This window comes from Nothoprocta perdicaria, unplaced genomic scaffold (genome assembly GCF_003342845.1).
Source record: "Nothoprocta perdicaria isolate Ctin4 unplaced genomic scaffold, notPer1 scaffold_126, whole genome shotgun sequence".
NCBI lineage: Eukaryota > Metazoa > Chordata > Aves > Tinamiformes > Tinamidae > Nothoprocta > Nothoprocta perdicaria.
In genome coordinates, this window is record NW_020454383.1 from 1,006,529 (window position 1) to 1,028,028 (window position 21,500).

At 35.1% G+C, this 21,500-nt stretch overlaps 1 protein-coding gene across 1 annotated transcript in view; it reads left to right on the forward strand.

Moving 5' to 3' along the window:
- Positions 1 to 421: 421 nt before the first annotated feature.
- The window catches only part of CCDC91 (coiled-coil domain containing 91), a 105,954-nt gene continuing 84,875 nt past the window's right edge, over positions 422 to 21,500 (forward strand). Inside the window, exons 1-5 of the mRNA XM_026033241.1 lie at positions 422 to 464; positions 1,229 to 1,307; positions 11,769 to 11,938; positions 15,396 to 15,584; positions 17,180 to 17,284. Of these exons, the coding sequence (XP_025889026.1) occupies positions 435 to 464; positions 1,229 to 1,307; positions 11,769 to 11,938; positions 15,396 to 15,584; positions 17,180 to 17,284 (573 nt within the window). The 5' untranslated portion in view covers positions 422 to 434. The remainder of the gene's footprint in view (positions 465 to 1,228; positions 1,308 to 11,768; positions 11,939 to 15,395; positions 15,585 to 17,179; positions 17,285 to 21,500) is intronic.

Genomic DNA, 21,500 nt, shown 5'->3' on the forward strand with positions numbered 1-21,500 from the left:
CTCTGGAGATGTGTACTGGGTAGCAGACAGACTCTGCAACCCAGATGGGGACGTGATGGGGTTAGGCAGAGCATGTAGGTGAGCTGGGAAGCATTTCTGTATGAAGTTATTCACCTGCCATCTGACTTATGTATAAATACCTGTGTCACTTTGTTTTTAGACTCCTAGTTGGTCATGAAATCATAGACCTCTCTTAGGAGTGTGGGCCATGCAATGTACCCATTTTCCTGCAATGGAAAGTGTTGTATTACTTCATGCAAACATTAAGGCTTGGCTGGGCTGCTGTCACAGATTCTACCTGGATCTGTCCTTTAAAACTAATGCCATAGCTGCTGTTTATCACGTTTATTTATTTATTTATGTTTTATCAGTAATTTAGATATAACAGTTTAGGACGTGGCTTTTTTGTTTTATTTTTTAGTGCCAGTTGAAAGATGGATGACGATGACTTTGGAGGATTTGAGGTATGTCACTTCAATTTAACCTTGAAATATAACTGTTAAGGAAAATGGTTTTGAGTGTTTGTCTCAAGAAATATATTACACTCATACTTCTGTTAATTATATCCTCATAAAAATTTTGTCACTCTTAGGAATTGAACAATTGAATACTTCAGTAATTTGGACTTGTATCTTTTCTTAGATGAAACAGAGGATGATAAATAATCTTAAAGTCCTTCTTTAAGAGTTCATAGTGTCATAAATCTGTATTTTTTAAGGTAGATTTTAATACCTACACATAGCTGACATTTGTCAAGTAATAATTTTCCTATGCAGTTGTCTTTCATATATCTGTGTATATCAAATATCTAATCTTTAAACTTCTGTTTCATTACTCTGAGACTTAGTTGCATGGCAGTCTGTGAAAGTGCTCAGTACTATCATTCTAACCGAGGTCTTTCTTGTTTGGGCTTTGTAGATGGATACAGTTTAAACTTGACTTCTATCTCACTATTCTATTCTGACAAATAATATATGTATGGTCAATATAGTTAGATAAATAACTTAAAATATAAATATATAGACAAATTTCATTAAATATATCACAATTGTTATATTTATCACATATAATAAAATATATATAATAATATTTGTAAGTAATATATATAAAATTACCCTTCTGTTTTACACTGCAAAATATACTTGAAGAGTTGGTAAATAAATGTTTGTTATAGACATATAAAGCATTTTGTAAAATGTGCTACAAAATCATTTTTCTATTTTTCTAGGCAGCAGAGTCCTATGAGAGTGGAAATGGTGAAACACAGACTACATCTCCTGCTATTCCTTGGGCAGCATTTCCTACAGGTACTGATAGGAACAATGCTAGCATTCTTTTTCACGTGTGGCTGAAGAACAGTTTATCCAATTCAAAGGCTGACTGGCATCTCATGAGAAGAAGAGTAGGAACCTTTCCAGTCAAAGGCTATTCCTATTCTTGAGTATAGAAGGTCTGTTGCAAATGATGAGCCTTCTAAAGGAAGGATAACAGGAATATGTTGTGATCAAATTTGTTGTTCTTTTGCAAAACCTAGCTAATTAAAAAAAGAAAAGCCCACTATTTGTAACCTAATAAATGTAAATTATTGCAGGATATTCTGGACACAGGTTTATTCTTTATCTACCACGCAGACTGCATTTTGGAATGTCTGATGTGCTAGATTTTTTTTTACTTGATTATAAACATTGCTGCATTAAAGTTAAGCATTGTTACAATTTGAAGTTCCACTATGCACAATCCTAAAGGAAAGGAAAAGGGTACTTATGAGACACTTTTAAATACTTCTCAAAATCTCTCAGTAATTTGCACTGTGAAGTCTAAAGGTATGCTGAACTTAGAAATGAATGCTGGCACTCTCTCTGGAAAATATAGAGAATCTTTTCCCTGCAGTGGCACAGTCTAATACTGCCTGTGTAATCTAGTAGTTAGTTGTTCTGCTTTCAGATTTGTACAGTTTTGTAAAACTAAATTTTTACTAGTGATATCCTCAGAATAAAAGACAAAAAGGAAGTACATGAAGTTGCTTAACATTTACTTATATTAAATATTTTCTAAACTAAAAAAACTGTGCTTTGTAAATCCTGAATGTTAAGTATAGTATAATTTAAGAGCTGCGTTGGACTTGTATACTCAGGATATCATAATAATGGGAAGTTCAAATAGATTGCTTGTATGATATACATTTATTTCTGACCTTGCTTACAGGCAGTAATTTAGAGACAAAGAGAGGGAATATAAGCTGAATCTGAAAGCAAGAGTACTGTTGAGGTGGGAAAAGGCAATTAGATTCAATGTATCATAGTTCATAAATCTATTATTTCATATTAATATATGTATATACACACATATATTTGTTTAATCAAAACACAGGTAGATTGTAAACAGCTGTGAATAACAAATATTCTAGTAATGTATACCAACCTGCATGTTTGAGTTTGGCAACTTGGTCTGTATACTAAAGATACTGACAATGTAAAGAAATTTATATCTTCAAAGATAACCATCAGCTCCTGCACTTGAGAATTGCTGCAAGCAAATGTTCCTTTGTGAAGCAACATATAGGGTTGTATGAGTATGTTATGGAGCAGAATCTCTGGGACATGCAACGCACTGAATAGTGTGTATATATATTGTGTATGTCAAAAAATTTTCAAGCACGTCGTCCTGTCTTACTGCACATTTTCAGCTTACCATAACGTAGTCTTCTCCTATGCTATCAGTAGGACAGTAGATTAAGAAACTAATTTCGTTTCTGAAATTTAGTCTTAATTTCTCAGCTGGTGCAACAGAAAAAAATATCACTTTAACAAGATTAGGCAAAAAACATTTTATTATTCTTGTGGGAATGGAAAATTTCTATGCATTATTATAGTACTAAATAAATTATAAAAACTAATATAGTTGTAAAAATTGCACATAGATTTGACATAGTTGTGTCAGTATAAGCTCTTCTGTTTTTAAAAAATTACTTCTAGCACTGGTTTTCGCCTATTGTAATTTGTTCTGTTGGTCATTGAAACAAACAACAAAAACCAGAAAGCATATTTTTAAGAAATATCTTTATATTAATCATGTCATTTTAATGACAGTCTAAGACAACTCTTGATGGTAACTCTTGGGGTAGGTTACAGCAAGTTATTTTAAGCATTTTAATCGTAAAAGAAAAGCCCATGTATTCAGATAACATTACTAGTTTAAACTTTTTGCATGCATGAGAATGCTGCTTTCAATAATTTTAACTTGCTGTAACTGGCAGTATTTTACTGAGACTGATAAAAATGCTTGTTAGGCATTGACTTGTATGTTAACACTTCTAAAGAGAGAAGTCACTGATGTGCATGCTTTTTGGTTTTTATACAATGTTGTCCTTTCCTTATCCTATAAAATTATCAGTCATAAGTTTTCCTGAAAAAGTTGGAAATTGAAATGCGTTATGATGTTGTCAAGATGATATTGATAAATTTGGGGTGTGATTCTAGTTTAAAACCCAGGAATCACTGAACTTTATGGAGGAGATGGATGTTACGGATCTCATCCATTTCCTTTGTTTGATGTATCATTTATTCATCACTTCTTACTGTCTTTCTGCTCATGGATTTCACTTTGTCAGTAGATTCACAGTATGATAAAATAGATTTCCAAGTATTTGCTGCTTGTGGATGCTTTTTCAGAAAAGGAGAAAAATATGAATTCTTACAAGAGAAATGGTATATCGTTTTTCCTCTCACCAGGGTAACTGAGAGAATGTATATCCGTTTCCATGGCAGTGTTCTCTAGCAATGAAGTCAAATAAAGCTTTTACTCTAAACTGAGAATAGACTTCCTTTTTTTTTTTCTCTTGCTGTTTTAACTTTCAACCAATACTAGTGCTGTATAAACTTGAAGACAGCAAATGGGGCTCCTCTAGAGAACTCCATTCTGTGGAAGGTGCCATAGTAATATGAAGGAAGAGTAAGGAGTGAAAGAAAAAACTAGATTACATTTGTGCAGTCTTGGATATCCAATTGTATTTAGAGATGTCTTTGATAACTTTTGTTAGCAATACTTACAAAACAGCCAGCAGTACCACGTCTGTTCCTTCTGGCTGCTCTAACTGAAGTAGACACAAGTAGTACTCCTAGTTTGGTGCCATTGTACATGTGATAGGTTCTCTTTGTCCTTTCTAGCCCTAATATGGGGAAGTAATAAAAATAATCTTTACAGCATGTCTGTGTCTGGGCTGTGGAGGAATGTGAGGTATGACTACTGAAAACGTCAGCATTTTCTTATAGTGGATTCATTAAAGTGTTCTGTAAGAGTGAAAAAGAGGGACATCTCTAAAAACATTTGAGTTTGAAATCAAGTTGTGCTTTAGAAAGCTGAGACTTCTGCATAAAAATGAAGTTTAAAATCCTACATTTATAAGCAGTTAATTCAATTTAGAATTAAAAATATTTGGAATTCTAAAATAAGTTAGAGTTTTTGGAACGTTCTACTGCCTTTTACCCACTGCTTCTGATTTCTAGTAGAGCTCCAAAGGGGCTGATTTTATAAAGTGTTATGACCTCATGTTTTCTTCTTTTGGTTTGCTATTGCAGGATGAGACTTCTATCATTTGAATTCATAAACTATTTTTTTTATCTGAAGAAATTACAACAGTTAATGCTGTTCTCAAATTTATTAATATTAAGCATTAATAATCTATTCTCTTCACCATGATGGTAGAAATGCTAATATGTTTCTGTTGACTTTAAAGAAGTTGCTGTAGACACTTGGATACACTTTCTTATTTGAGAAAATAACTGCAGAATTTTAAATCTTTTAACTGAAAAGGTATATACATAACTGAAATACTTATTCTTAGTTTAGTTTTGATGTGTTTCTTCTTCAGATACTTAGTAATAGAAGTGTATTTCTATGCAACTTAATAAAACCAAATGGCTGGGTTTTTTTGTTTTGTTTTGTTTTGCGGGGGGGCGGTGTTTCTGATATGCTAGAAATGACCACTTGAAGATAGGTGAAAACTAATAATTTTTTCTGCACTTCTGTAGGCACCAAGTTGTGTAGCTTTATGTCTATAAGGAGAAGCTTGAAATTTAGCACTGTGCTTGCATGTCAGCTGCTTTTGGTGTCATCTCTGCTTTTCCAAGCTTACAGATAATTTGTCTGTCAGTAACAGTAAATCGCAGCAACAGAAACAGTGTCTCTGCACAGTATGTCAGTGTTTTGTTTTAGCAGCATCTCTTTTGCGGCTCTGGATGTAAAAAGGAGCCAATATATGGGAACAGAAAACAAAAAGGAAAAGCTTTGTGCATCCATCCTCACCAGAGAGAAGCTGTTTGACTCAGATGGTGCCCAATGAAGCTGGTCCTCAGTAGATTCTGCAAACTAAAGTAAAGGTGGCCTAAAAAAAAAAAAAAACAAAAACAAAACAAAAAAAAAAAAAACAAAGATGCATTTTCAGTGAATTCCAAGCTGTGTGAATTCAGAACAGTTATGTTTGCAGGAGTTAGTTGAGATGCAGTGGTGTTTGGTGCAGGTGAGGTGGATGTATTTATTTTTTTAGCCTGGTTTCCTGAGGAAATGAAGTTTATGCTATTGCTTTCGGTTCCTGTTCCTTCATTATAGGTTTTGTTGGCTAGTTTCAGCTAAACTTGAAAAGTGTCTAAATTACATTTCTGCAGAGTGCTTCTAGGGTGAGTGTTTTTTGTTTTTGCTTTTTTCCTCTGGTCAGCAAGTGGGTAATGACAGAGGTAATGCTTCACTAAATGAAAGGATGGCTGGATGTAGCCACAGTATGCTATGTTATATAATAGATGCGTTGTCATTATGCGTGTTTGCAGCTGTTACACAAATGTTGTAGCTGTAACTTACTACCATGAGAGATGAAGGAACTGCAGGAACTAGAGGACAAGAACACAGCTGAATGGAGACCAGCACTAAAGTATAAGTATCTTAATATAGATGTTTTATGTCTCATTTGCTTAATGGAAATCTAGTCAGTTCATTTCACAAAGAGGAAAGCTATTCAGCTGATCAAAACCTACCTGCATTCAGTTTTTAGAGTGAGCTGAGTAGCTTTCTTGTGGCTACCTTTTGTACTGAATAAGTTTCTACTGTCCAGAATGATCATTTAGACTTCTTAAGTTCTTATTTTAATGTGAAGCCCTGTCACACTACCTAGTTTTATTAATTAGGCTATTTACAGAGTACCTTTTTTTTCTATCCTATGGTAGCATGTATTGGAAAAAAATAAGGTTTGTTTGTCTTTTTTTTTTAAATCTAACCTCATTTCTGTATTTCCTAGCATTGTTTTTATTTCTAAGACATTATTATATGATATTGTTTCTGTACTTTTTAGAGCAAAGGTATGTCAGAAGGGCTCTATTTGTTTTGGGAATCTTTTCTGTGCTTTCTTTGTGTTATGTTCATAAGCTTTTCGTAAGAAGATTTAGAGGTAGCATGTAGCTGTTGCTTCAAATTTTATGTTAGGTCTGATAATGAGTCCTCGAAATGCCTACTCAAAAAACAGAATACTGAATGTTCCTGGAAAAGACTTTTATCCTTGTTTTAATAACCTTTCATTCCATGAAAATGCAGGTGGATTGTGTGAATGCAAAGCTACTTTCCACGTTCCTGTTATGAATTCACTATTCCTGATGATTTCTTTGTGACACCGAAAGAGCAGATATTTTGAAATTTAAGCAGTATGAGGTAGAATGATCACATTAGTTTGTAGACCCAGAGCAGACATCTGCTTAGCTTGAAAGGTGTTATTTTTAACTACTGTGTTAATATGGTTTTAATCTGATTCCTTTCATTAAATGTTTTAGGTTTAGCTGAATGCTAGCATAATGGCATGGCGGGGAAAAATGAAAAATACTGTAGTAAAAAATAAAGATATCCCACAAGAATAGTTTCCATCTCTTGTAAAGACTGGACAAGTTTCAGTGATTTTTGTTGATAGTGGTATGCACCAGCGTTTAACTGTGGAAGGAACAGCTTTTCATTCATTGACAGTGCTGTTACCTGTGAAATTCTGCTTTGAAACAGAGTAAAATATCTTTAAAGATTTAAATATCTAGAATATACATATACATGCTAAATGCTTATTAGATTACATCCTTGCAGTTGCTAAATTGTTTTAAAAAACAGATTAACTGAATATTTTTGACAATTTTATGTGAACCTGTTGCCTCAGTTCATTTTTTTTTACATGTATTTGAGCATTGGTGAAGGTATTAACACACTGTGGTGTTGACCTATGAATTATGAAATTGCCTCAGAGTTTTATCTAACAAAATAATACGATGCAGTGCCTCACTGATATGTGGAAGTTGACATCATGAGCATTGATAAACTGAACATACTTTACAATTATGTGAGAAATTGCAGAATTTTAGTGATGTTAAATTTGCATAAAAGGCATTTGTTGTAATATGTTTAAGGGATTTATTCCAATCTTAAAAATAAATTAATAACATTTTTACAGCGAGGTATTTTTACAATGATAGAACTGCTAACCTTGTTAAGGAATGAATGACACATAGAAAAAGGAATCATATAAATGGATGTGCTTCATTTCAACTAGCAAACCGAGAGAAGTTCAGTAATAGAGACATGCACACATAATTCAGGTTAAGTATTGTTTCTGCAGTAGAATAGATTATAGAAAAGCTATCACATTTGGAAAAGTAGCAGGACACTTTTCTCTGTACCAGTTGACAGAAAAAAAGAGAAATAGGTGTTTAATAATTTGCAGGAGTGGGTCTGGCACAATTTTAAGAAATTATTCTAAGCACTTGATTAAGTGAATTAAGCACTTGATTAGTTGAATGGTAAGAATCATGTGAATGATATTGCCGTGTCTTGCAATGTGTTGGCATTTTTTGTTTCCGGATCAATGATCTCCCTTAAAATGAAGTCAGAAATACCTAATTCTAAAGAGTGACTTTAAATAATACACTTTTCTTTCTTTTTCCAGCCAGAGAGAGAGAGAGAGAGAGATTGTGCTCATGTGAATGCAGTTATAATTATTTTATTGAAATTCAGTTAAGTTCAGCTTTTTTTCTAGGAAATCGACTATATTATGTTCAATAACAAAATTTCAGATGCTGGAATGACATATGTAATTGGTTAGTTTGCCCTTGGAAGAATAAAATGTGAAAAAGAGCCTTCCACTGTGAACATTAAGAATTAATTTTGAAATTCAGTAGAGTGTTTTTTCTTCTTGTCTATATTTTGGCACTACTGCTATGAATTGATATGTGTGGAGAAGCAGCCAAGTGGTTCCTGTTGACAGGAGGGCATTTGTGGAACCAGAAATTAGTAGAGAAGCTGACATGAGCTTCAGTGCTGGATAGGCCTTTACCTACCTTGACTCTAATTCTGGTTACACTTTTAGAAGCAATACACATATACCTACTTGCTCGTTTCTCCTGAGTATGTGAGAATGAATCCTCATCCCCTGAATCTAAAAATATTATGATTTAAATTTGTTTTGGAAAGGAGAAAATTGGTAAGCAAACCAGTAAAACTCCTACAGCGTTACAGAACACTATGCATGACATTGGAGACTTATTTATTTAAGCACGTTGGATATAGCGCTAATACATATTAAAATATTCCTCAACTTACTCTTTAAGAAATGTAACTCTTTCTAGTAGCTCTTCATTTATGTGCTACAAACAATGTAAAAATACAGAAAATACTTTGCCTATTTTGAATCAAATATATTAGATGATCCTGTTTGTTTAGCTGGGAAGGAAGATAAAGACTTTTGGAAGGATTTTATTTTTCTTTCATAAATGACAATTGCTTTCCACTGGCAGTGGTAGGAAAAGTATAGGGTGTTTGGGATTTATTTAAGATTGTATTGGACATATTGTGTGCCAGTTTGCTGTGTATTGGAAAGGGTATATTTGTTGATTATATATAATCAGTAATTTCCAGTTTATTTTATATATAAATTATTTTTTAATTTATTTTTTGCTGATTAAATATTATGGAGGCTGTAGGTCCCTATACTCTGGCTCTGACATTATGGGTTACAAAAAAATCTGCCTTTTAGCATAGCGTTTTGTCTTGAATCGTGCCTGTGGGATTGCATTTTCACTGAAAATGTTCACTGTTCACTGAAATAGACATTCAAAGAAAAATAGCCTGAAGGTTACTTTTAAGTTAAAAAACCTGAGAAATGCAGTTCAAAATGCAGTAAAATTTAAAGGGCCAAAGAACTGTGATAAGGGAAGTAGGGGAAAAATGTGATGATAATTTTTTTCTTTTCTTTTTGCTGTTTTTACTGCTTTTTTATTTCTTTTTTTCTTCACTGTTTTTGCTCCTTTCACTCTTGATATACTTGAGATATTCCTTCTAGAGCACAAGACTACTATTTCAAAGTAAAATTCTGGCTGTAATTCATATGTATATTTTATTTCAGCTTCATAGATATGTGACTTTTGATATAGCCTGTAAATGAATGAGTATATGCTGCTTTTCTTCATTGTACTGTAGCTTTGATCAGTGAACACCATTTTTCTTTGGAAATCTGTCAAGAGTTGTGGAACTCCTGCTCCACTTACTTGAAGGAGCTAAAGGATTTATATTGATGGGGGCAAGAAAAATGGAAAAACTTTACACTTTTAGTGTGGAAAAGCGTTTTCTTCTTAAAGATTGTATCAGAATGTCTGTGTCTATCACAGCAGATGGTTGTGCAGTTGAGCAGGAAAGGATCCCAAAAGTGATACTGTAGAATCATTATTGCCGCTAGATGCGTTGTGCTTCAGGCTGGCTTTAGCCTGGCCCTTTGGACTTGAGTGTCCACGAGCTGCTGAAATACAGTTGAATCTGATTCACTCTTCTGAAACTTCTCCGTTATGATAGGTAAGGATTCCACATAAGTCCATTTTGATCTGAACTAAAATGATAATGATACTTCAGCTGGTGTCTTCATAAGAAGAGTGAATAGGGCATGGAATGTTGAGTTGCAGATGCAGACTTTCATTAAATTACATTTGCTGATTTATGAATCCTTAATATAACTAAAAGAGAACGGAAAGCTTTATAATTAAGGTGGTTGAGAAATGCCTTGGAGAGTGTCTTCTGCTCTCATGGTCTCCTGCAAGGTCTTATATTTAGTCAAATGATTTTAAAATACAGAGTTTTATGTGAGTTCTAGTGAAAAATTAATTATATATGAACTATGCTTACACTATAGTGTTCATCACCAAAGGGTGAACAATAAGTCCACAAGTTTCTCTGTCAAGGTATCTTTCTGTGATTTAAGACTACTATTAAGAGAAATAGCTTCTCAGAATTTTCTGGTTATTGTAGTTATTTTGGTTGGATTTCCCTGGGTTGGTGAGCTGGAATTGAAATTCAACGTATGAAAAGATAGTATTTTGGAGTAAGTGAGGCTTTATTGCTTATTTGAGGCACATCATTAATGAGTTTACTTGATAAAGAACATTTATTAGAAATCCTATCATATTTCTCTACTTTGAACATTTGTCTTTAAAATTGTAATAATGTAAGTCTTTTAACTAAAAGACTAACTAACTTCTTCCCTTGCCCCCATTTCTATCATTTGAAATAGCACACAATAGGTGATGCCTATATGAATCTGCATTTTCTTTGTGAACAAGCATTTTTAAGGGGAGGAAAAAGACAGGATACTCTGACAGAGGGTTCCAAAGGTAACATGTTGTAAGTAAAGGAAGCCTAAAAATTCCCATTTAGAGTTTACTGTTCAGGTGCTCTAGTCTCCTGGTCCTGTTCTTTCCTGATTACTCAAATTGCTTCCTGTTCCATTGCTGAAATACTGTCCTCCAGGCTTTTCATGCCAGCTTGCGTTTTCTACTCTGCTATTTGTTTGTTTGTTTTTTCCATATGTCCAAATCCATCTTTGCAGACCTCAGCATCCTCATATTTTGTCTCTGTCTCCCAGTCCATGTTGCTTCTTTTTGTTAGATTAAGTTTGCATGTTCTTCCATGTAACCCAGAACTTGGATATAAAGCAGATGGGACACAGAGCAACTGGATTTAAAGATGAGAGTGTCCATTTGAATGCTCTATATGTGTGTATGAAACAGTAGTTTCAAAAACAGTAACATTGAAGTACTGAAGCTTGAAGTGGAATCTCCAGGAATCCACTAGATCTGTAATGTTGGAATCCACTAGATCTGTAATGTTAATGTGAGCTGCTTACACTTTACAAAGGAACTGCTTTGTTGTGATGTTTAGGTAGGGAAAGGCTCTCTTTCCGATTTTAATTACACTCACGTTGTTTTATTAGCTATGATGTTACTTTTCATCTTTTGCGAAGTGACAAGCTAACTGCTGTTATCATATTTATCATGTTTTTTTGCTATTTAGTATATGTCCTCCAAGACACAGCGAGGAGGGGTTTTTTAACCTTAAAACTTGAGAAAATTAGGATGTATGGTTTTGCAGTTTTCTTAGCCTGGTTAAAGATGATGTTGAGGCTGAAAGGCAGGACTCCAGGAGTACTGCTGCTGATGGCCATTATCTTATGAAATCTTTCTAAGTTACAAAGTGAACTTAATGCAGCTACACTCTGAGCAGGTTAGAATTTCCTTAGGTTGATAGTAGTCAAAGATATGATAACCTTGTCTAGACTTACTCTTTAATCAGGTTGGATTGTAAGAGGTAGGTAACTCTCTATTAGCCTATTTATATTTGATACACTGTGTTTTGCTAGATTCAGGTTTTCAGATACTGAGCTAATCGTACCATGCTTTTTTTCTTCTGTTTTTTATTTCTTACATTAGTATCTGAAGTCCGCGCATCTCAAAATGTGGCTGCTGATGTTCTTCTGGAGCACTCCATGCCTTCTTCCTGCCTTGTGCCTCCTGACTCATTCACTTTATCGAGTGATAATGTGGCAACAGCTGTTCAAACAGCCAACAGTGTTTTAAATGCAGCTATACTTAAAGATCAGGTAAAACCACAGTTCCTGAGTTTTATTATGAAAGCTTGATGTATTAAATCAATTATGAGAGCTTGATATATAAATATTAAATACAAATTAAAGCATTGTACCTTTTCTTGCCAAATCTAGATTAGGTTGCCTTGTAAGAGCAAAAGCTGGGTCTTGAATGATTTCTGTGATTTTGACTTCAAAGTGCAGTATATTTTCACTTTTTTAAAGAGTGTGGAAAGAGAATAATGCATAAATACTATAATAACTGTAAGACACTGTGTTTCATATGGTCTATAAACAAAGTATGTTAAAGGACAATTAATATGTTAAAGCCATACTGATGCAGTAAGGCATAAACAGCAGCCAGATAATTCTCCAAGAAAATGTAATGATACTAAAGCTACGAAGATTGTATTGGTAAAGATTGGCTTCTCAAGATCTTGGAAGTAACTTTAATCTTATTCTTTACATAAGGTTTTTGCTTGCTCCTCTTTTATACTGCTTTTTTATTTTTCGTTTTCTCTCCTGATCTGCTGCGGACCTAGTTGTGTTTGTATGATCTCTTTGCTGTCGCAATAGTTCTGAGGACTGATATTTTGAGGGTTTTTTTTGAGGGATGTAGAGGGCTGGAGAGTGGAAGTTGGAGTTGCTTACTGAAACTGACAGTTTGCTTTTTGGCCAGCGCAATATGGCTAGTGCAACTCCACTGTTTTAATCTTAGTCGCTTTTCAGGTCCCCTTTTGTATACTTTTTCCAGCGAAATGTTCTGGGGAAAGTCCATAAGAAGTGAAGAACTTTACCCAAAAGCAAACAGTTCTTAAGAATTCATAAGAATCAAAAAAAAATTTTTTTTTGTTTTGACTCATAACAGTCAAGATGCTTTCCATATAGAAAGTCCTTTCTCTCGTTCTCTGACATTTTGATAAGCAGCTTTTTTTTTTTTTTTTTTTTTTTTTTGACTAGGAGGATAATTAACATCTACATGTCTTCAGCCACAGTAGATCTTTTTATCTTTAATTCTAACAAGTTACTGACTGACCCGTAATTCCATAAATGCAAGATTTGCCATGAGTTTTAATGCAGGAAATAATGCAAACTAAAGAATATGACATTAGCAAGCATGCGCAAGGGACGGTGTTCAGATGAGGAAAAGACATTTAACCTTCTATTGTAAGATCAGCCTTTGTACCTTTCAATAAAGTTAAAAGGGAAATTATTGAGGAAATATGGTGGACATAAAATACCCTTCTGCATCTTAGAGGAGGATACTATAGATTCACAGAATGGTTGAGGTTAGAAGGGACCTCTAGAGATCATCTAGTCCAACGCGCCTGCTCCAGCAGGGACACCCAGAGCACAGGGCGGCATCCAGGCGGGTTTGGAAGATCTCCAGAGAAGGAGACTCCACAGCCTCCCTGGGCAGCCTGTGCCAGGGCTCTGTCACCCTCACAGGAAAGAAGTTCTTCCTCATCCGCAGCCAATAGAACTTGTACCCATTACCTCTTGTCCTATCACTGACCACCCCTGAGAAGAGTTTAGCCCCATCCTCTTTACATTCTCCCCTCAGGTATTTGTACATAATAAGATCCCCCTCTCAATCTTCTCCAGGCTAAACAGGCCCAGCTTGCTCAGTCTTTGCTCATAAGATAGATGCTCTGGTCTATTAATCATTTTTGTTGCTCTCTACTGTACCCTCTCCAGAAGTTTCATGTCCCTCTTGTCCTGGGGAGTCCAGAACTGCACCCAGTACTCCAGGTGCAGCCTCATCAGAGTTGAGGAGAGGGATAGGATCACCTCCCTTGACCTGCTGGCAACACTCCTCCTGATACAGGACTGTCAGTACAGGTGGTCTTAGTAATTGCAGTGAGATCATGGCCTGCAATTGCACATACATCTCCCATTCCCCTTGTTTATTCCCCATGTTGCGTGTGTTTATACAGAGGCATTTTAGTTGGACTGCCAATATGCCTCTCTTCCTAGCTGGAGCAGCTGTAACTTGACTATGTGAGCCTTCAGTAGTTCACCTATTTTGCTGTTTTCTCTCTGCAGGCTTCAGGCATCTTTTGCTGGCCGTGGGGTTAGACTGGTGTGGATGGCATGGTATGCCATTCCCTACCTTATCATCAGCTTCCCTGATGATTCCGCCCTCCCTCGTTGAATCTGGTTTAAAGCCTTCTTTAAAGCCTTCTCATATTAACCATATCCTTGAATATTTGCATCTGCAGAGACTCTCTTCTGAGTCCAACATTCTTATTGATAGTACAAGACTCAAGATAAGAGTGGTACTTGAAGGTAGAATTACAGCGTATAGCTTCTCTTTGCTTCTCGTGGAAGGGGAATTCAGAGCACAAGTTTCTGCTTGCTTTTGGCCTGCTTTGTGTAGTGCATCTATGTATGCATGTACACTCATGAAGTCTCAAATGGCTGTTTTTATGTTTATTTGAATCGAGAGATGCTCCTTTAGTAATCAAAAGGACAATCCATTATGTGAACATCTGCTGAGAATAAAAGGTCCTAAGGGCCCAGATGAAATTCGACAAATGTGTTTTGAAAAAAATACTGAGGTGTTTGTCTACCACTCTTTCCAGCTTTCAAGTGCTGTGGACTTTTGGAAAAGTTTTTGTCGAAAAAGGGCAGATGAATATAACTTAATAATTTACCTTTGAAGTTACTTTATAATGTAAGCCTTTCTTTTTTTATCCTTTATTTTAAAGAAGGGAGGTTTGGCTTCTATGCTATATACCACAAAATATTTTAAGTTTCTCCTAGGTTATGCTTTGTTGAAAGTATGGGCTTCATCATATATGTTTTGGACTGTGTGTTGAGAAGCCTCAATTTCAGTTTTATATACTTTATATGCTTTATTATACAATTCACTAGAATAGCATTAGCTAAATATTATAGACTTGTCTACTCTTGTTCTATTGATCTAGTTTCAGGATCAGATCTTTATTTTAGCATAGAAATTCAGCTTTTCCAAGGTTTTTCAATCTCTAAAGGGTAAAAACATGAAGTGACTAATCCAAAGACAGTTTAAGGTTATTTTCTTGTAAACATGATGCCTTGATGAGTTATTCTGTTTCCTTCCTGTCCCCTGTCACTTCTTTGAGTATTCTCTCTTGAGAAAGCAGTGGAATCTGAGGAATCTCTTTTGTTCTGCCTCTTTAAGTCTTCTTTCAAAGTGTTCTTGAAAAGCAGGAAAGGAGGTTGGAACGATGGATAATGAATGCATTAAGAATTAATAGCTATTGTTTCATTGTTAGAGATTGTTTTTGGCCCTCATCATCCTACATGTAAGAACATGTGTGACCAGAGAATTGTGGTTATAAATAAGTAATCTTAGTGTTAACAGTTCTTAAATTCTGTAATTTTGTCTGGAAATGAATTTCAACTTGCTTGGAATATATTCCCTTTAACTGGAATGTTATATTCCCTTTAATATTTTCTTTACTACTTTATTTCTCTTGTGAATTAGATTCAAGTAGATATTCCAGTTGCCTCTTCAAATCTATTTGAGGATAAGTCTTTAGTCACATCAGCTGTTGCATTAGAGGGTGCTGAGATACAGAGAAGAAAAGAATCAAAGAATGACCTGCAAGAAACTTTTGTGAACTTAGAACTTAAACCTGGCACTGCTGAAGAAGAAAAAAATATCCTTAAGAAGGTATGACTACTTTTCTGATACAAAAATATTTGATATTTGTGCAGAATTTAAATATATCAGGATTTATCAGTTACTTTCATGGCTAATTTCTATAAGAACAAAGAAAATTTGACAAGTTTAATGAAAAAACAGTTTAAAAATTAGTCTGCGTATATGTTTTTTTCAATTAGTCTGAATTCAGGCTGAATTTTTCTATTGTTTCATTAAAAATGATTTGACCTACTTAAAGAGAGAGAGAGGCGGGAAAGGGAGAGGTTGAAGAGAGAGACATATTTTCTTTAGCATACAGCTGGGTGGTGAGAAGGTGCAGTGGTTCTCCCATGCTTTTGAAGCAAATGTGTTTCCTGAAGTTGAAGGTGCCTTTGTACAGTACAGTACCTGGCAGGACTTCATAATTACATGACTGAATTTGTCACTGAGGGCCCTGAAGAGTAAGAGAAAGCTTTATTTCTTGTATTCTTAATGCTGTTATTCCTAATAGCTATCAGGGCATGCATATGAAGGAGTTGACTTGTTAGAAACGAAAATGAGGGTGACTTGTTAGATAGGAAGGTCTGCAATGGATTGATTTTTTGGTATGTGTGAAGAGGACAGAGGAAAGCTGTAAGGAAAGCATGTGCACAGACCATGAAGAGATTAAGAGCTAGGCCCTAAATGAAGAATGGTTTCAAAATCTGTACCTATCTTCATAGATGGATCTAAGGATTTGAGTCTCAAGAACTGCATTTATTATTTCTTCTAAGAGCAGGGTTGAATCAAGCAGACCTATTCCTTCTGTCCCCCGTATGACCCCTTCAGTTGTGCCTCTGTTTGAATAACTGTACAGCGAACCAGCAGGGTAGCTCATTCTAAACTGTGCAGAAATAACAGCTAGTGTCTTACATATGGTAGGAATGAGTTTGGTAGGGGCAACAGCCTCTTAAAAAATAACAAAAGATCTTTAATTCTGTGGGTTTTTTTTTGGGGGGGGGGGGGGTTTTTTTTTTTTTTTTTTTTTTTTTTTAAATCAAGCAGTGATACTCTCCTGGAAGCACTAGGGTGACTGTTAGCAAATAGCTAAATAAACACTGAGTATTTTGATGTTCTAGTCATTATTGGAGTGTATAGGAAATTATTAGGCCTGTAGGAATTATTATTTTTGTAATTTTAGTTATAAATTTTTAAAAGTTTAATATGTTCTTAAAATATAGAATGACAGAACAAACCTTTAAAGATATGGAAATACTTTATTTAAATAATTTTGTACTTCTTGAACATACCTCAATTTAACACTCTAATTTGGTAGCAATACCTTTCATCTCTGATGAAGATAGTGATGGAGAGAGAAGGCACTGTAAATAGTTCAGCTCCATTGCATATTTATATTGTGGTGACACTCCAGGGTACAGGATTTGTGTTTTGGAGGGGGTGGGTTGTAATGGACTGAATTAGTTGTAAACAATTGTCAAACGTGGTAACTTTTTTGCTTGCTTCTTTTGGAAAGGTCTTCAGGAATGAAACTAGATTGAGTGAAGAATTTGTGTTTTTTCGCAGAATTTGTGTTTTTACAGTTCAGAAAGGTGTAACTTCCTGTATTTTTTTTGTAATCCTTACAGGAATTAGAATATTTATTGGAGAAATATAGTAATCTAGAAATGGATTTCTTGAAGGAAAAAAAAGAAAAAGTCATTTCACATCAAGATGATTACAAAATGCTTCAGGTAATATTGTTTCTTTCTAAATGTCTTACTGTTTTGAGGGAAATTTGGTGCAAATCCTATCTAGCTAATCCTTCAAGTGTCTTGAACCTTTTGAATTTAAGAAATATTTCCAGGGTGTTTTTTATATATATATAAATATATATGCATATAATATATATAAATATATACGCATATATATATATATATTTATATATATATATAAAAATATACACACACACACATATATGTATGTGTATATTTGTGTGTGTGTATACACATAAAATATATACATACACACACACACATATATACGTGTGTGTATACATATATTAGAGAGAGAGATATATATATATTCATTAGTCTACTTTCACGTAGTATGTCATTCTTAGTCCAATCACGCACATAGCTCACAAAACAGATTAAAATCACATGTGTGTCAACAGTATGAGTTAACATGTTCTGCCTTAGTTATGGATGGCTATTTGTAAAGCATTAGCTTGATTAACTATGAGTGGAATAGTTTGAATGTTCCCCAATAAAGATCTGGAAAGCATGACTTGAAAGCTCCTAGACCGTGTAAGTAAAATTGCTTCCATCATAAAAATGAAGATCCTTCATTAAAAAAAAAAAAATTGTAATTTTTTCATTCTATTTTTTTTCAGTCTCCCAGTGTTGTGGCAGTCCAAACTAAAAATTATAGCATTTCAAATTTAAAAACTATAGCATTTCAAAAGCTTCTATTGGTAGTTCTTTACCAAATAATTGGTAAGAGTTGCTGTAATAAAGCATGTTCATTCCGTGTCTATATTGAATTCTTGGCTCTAGTACATCTTTAAATTGTGATCATCTTTTCTGCTTGTTTTTTGTTTATTTGTTTTCTGGTTTATCTGTGTATCACACTGCTCAAATAAAGGAAATGTTTACTAGCTTTACTGTAAAAACAAATTTTGCTTAAAAACCTTCAGGAATATAGAGGATTACTATCGGTACACTAAAGCTGATGACATCATAAAGTCTATCCAGTAGTATTGTTTGTGTTATTTTTTAACATTTTCATAATTCTATTAAAGCAGAAGCTTTTAGGTAATGGGAACATAAATGAGTTTTGCAAGTTTCTGACTATATTGTACGTTTTTGAGGTATGGATTCAACAGTTTTCAAGAATGCCAAATGAAAGAGTATTTTGTGGAATGATTCAAGTACTTCTTCCTCTTGTCGTCTTCTGCGTGTAATCAGAATCAGATTAGAAGAAAAGTTAAGTTGTGCTGACAATTAAAATTAATAAAACTTTTAATATTGGACTGCATTGGTTAGTGGAGCTTTTAATGCTTATTTCATTTGTCTGTCTTCTTTGGCTTTCCTGTTTGGCTTCTATAGCATGAATGTCAGCCCCTGTGGCCACACAGGGGGTAAATTTGGCAGCTGCATAGTACAGGTGTACAGAGTTTTTTCCGAGCAGAAACAGCCAGCTATTTGTGCTGTTAAATTGAGAAGAGAAAAAGCAGACTGAGACTGGTGACTATGGATTAGCTTTGGGTATTCTTAGGCTACAACTTTTTAACGGAACTCATTGTGGCTTCCCAAGCACTAGGTTTGTGTTGCCTTAATTCCTGTTAGAAGAAATGTATTTATTCTAATGTTTGAGTTAATATAGAAAACAAATGTCTCATGCGATAGGTCCCTTTCTGAATTTTAAACGTTCTGTGACTTTTTTAGGTATGTTCTGACTGATTTGAATTGATGATTATATAGACCATTTTACATTGTTATTTAAGCTTTTAAATATTTCTTAGTGATCCAACTCTTTTTATAGATCATTTCCATACAAACAGTTGTATCAGTACAACAGAGGCTGATTTGACAGTATGGCATAACAACTAAACTGATGTAAACCTTAGTGTTGTTGGAACATATCTTAATGCTTTGTCTTGACCATGTATTTCTAAATGCTTTCCTGTAAATAAAATAATTTTTTGTTAGATTAGTAGTCTGATTAAAGGCTTCATAAGTCAGTAACCTTTTAAGTCCCATGTTCTTAAGACTTTTCTGCACTTTTCTGGATTTTTTTTTTTACTGTGTATCTTGATGAGGAATAGAAAGTGTCAAATTAAGAAAAAAAATTGGAATTTTAAAATAGGTAATGCGACTGTGGAGTAGAGAGTTAGCCTTTCTGCTAAATAGAAAACAACTTTGTTGCTTCATTCTCTAAAACCTTTCTTACTGGTTAGACAATAAAAGCTAAAAGCTACTTTATTTCATTGTTGTCATCTTATTAGTTCTTTCTTGATAGCAAATATAAAAATACTATATAAAATAATATAGAACATTTTAAATATAAAAAACATCTAATCTTAGTAATAGTTTAGAACTTTCCTATAGCTGTCTATATGACTGTAAAGCAACTTAATTGTTTGTATGAGAAGATAAAATTAGTTTATTTTCATCAAGTTTTTCTTACTGTGGGTATTTTTTTGCAATATCTGGAAAACGTATATGCAAGAATCTAACATTAGCTGAAAGAATAAACCACAGATTCCTCATTCAATTGGCAGAAGTGAAAAGCAGAAAGGTGTGAATGAGACAATCTCATGACAATGCATTTAACTTTTAGTAGCATTACTACTTTCGAATCAAAGAGTTATCTGTTTTCCAAATTTAGGAGGTAGCACTCTGGCTTTCTTATATAATCGATTTTTGATTTTCTTAAGTAAATAATATGCCCAAGGTTTCCATCTGTTAGGCCGATTCCTACTGTTCACTGTCAAAGCAGTAGCCAGAGAGCAGCTACTGTTCTTTTCCTGATCTTTTCTTCCGCAAGCATGAGTGACAACAGTGTTCACTCAGGTTTCGTTTGGTTGGTTGTTTTTGATTTTTGTTTTGCAGATTTTTTTCTGCAAAAATGCCTCAGTTAAATGTATTTTCTTTTGTGTGTTTGTGTGTATATGTATTTGTATGCAGAGACAAACATTTTCAAAGACAAAATAAAGGCATAAAGTCCGCACAAATTTCTCCCTCCATTGAGTTGGTACTCTGAAATACAGTGTGTTTGGAGCTAATCACGCAGGATTCCAACCTTCTTTGTCATGAGCCCGAGCAGGGAGGAGGAGAAGTAGTATTTAGTTTGGTAGTATTTGGTAATATCAAATTTAGTTTGGTGATGGACGAATTGAGAAGGGAGGGAGTGGTAATCAGTGGTTCTAAGCATTGGAACCAGAATTCACACTCTGTTTTAATGTTAGCATTGAACTAACAGGAGGGCTGTTCTGCCATTCAGAGACCTGGACGGACTGGAGAGTTGGGCAGAGAGGAACCTCATTAGGTTCAATAAGTACAAGTGTAGGGTCCTGCACCGGAGGAGGATTAATCCTGGACACCAGTACAGATTAGGGGTCAACCTGCTGGAGAGCAGCTCCATGGAGAGGGACCTGGGAGTCCTGGTTGACACTAAGTTAACCATGAGGCAGCAGTGCCCTCATGGCCAAGAAGGCCAATGGGATCCTGGCTGCATCAGGAGGAGTGTTGCCAGCAGGTCAAGGGAGGTGATTCTGCCCCTCTCCTGGAGTGCTGGGTGCAGTTCTGGGCTCCCCAGTACAAGAGGGACATGAAGCTCTTAGAGAGGGTCCAGCGGAGGGCAACCAAGATGATTAAGGGACTGGAACATGTCCTGTCTGAGGAGAGACTGAGTTGGACCTGTTCAGTGTAGAGAAGGCTGAGAGGGAACCTGATCAACATGTATAAGTTCATGAAGGGAGAATGTAGGGAAGAAGGGGTCAAGCTCTTCTCAGTGGTGGCCAGTGATAGGACCAGGGGAAATGGGTATAAGTTGAAACACAGGAGGTTCCATCTCCAGGTGAGGAAGAACTTCTTTCCTGTGAGGGTGACAGAGCCCTGGCACAGGCTGCCCAGGAAGGATGTGGAGTCTCCTTCTCTGGAGATCTTCCAAACCCGCCTGGATGCCACCCTGTGCCCTGTGCTCTGGGTGTCCCTGCTGGAGCAGGGGGGTTGGACTAGATGATCTCTAAAGATCCCTTCCAACCTTAAGGATTCTCTGAGTCTGTGATTCTAACGGATGGCAATGTGGTGCTGTCACATTTTTTCTTTAAAAAGCTGTAAAGTTCTGTGTTTCGTTTACATGAGATTAATGTTAATAAAAACAAGAAATTTAAGCAGAGTTTATGTGTATTTTTGCATTCTTAGCATTTTTTCTGTGTGTTACTACCATGACCAGAGACAGTAA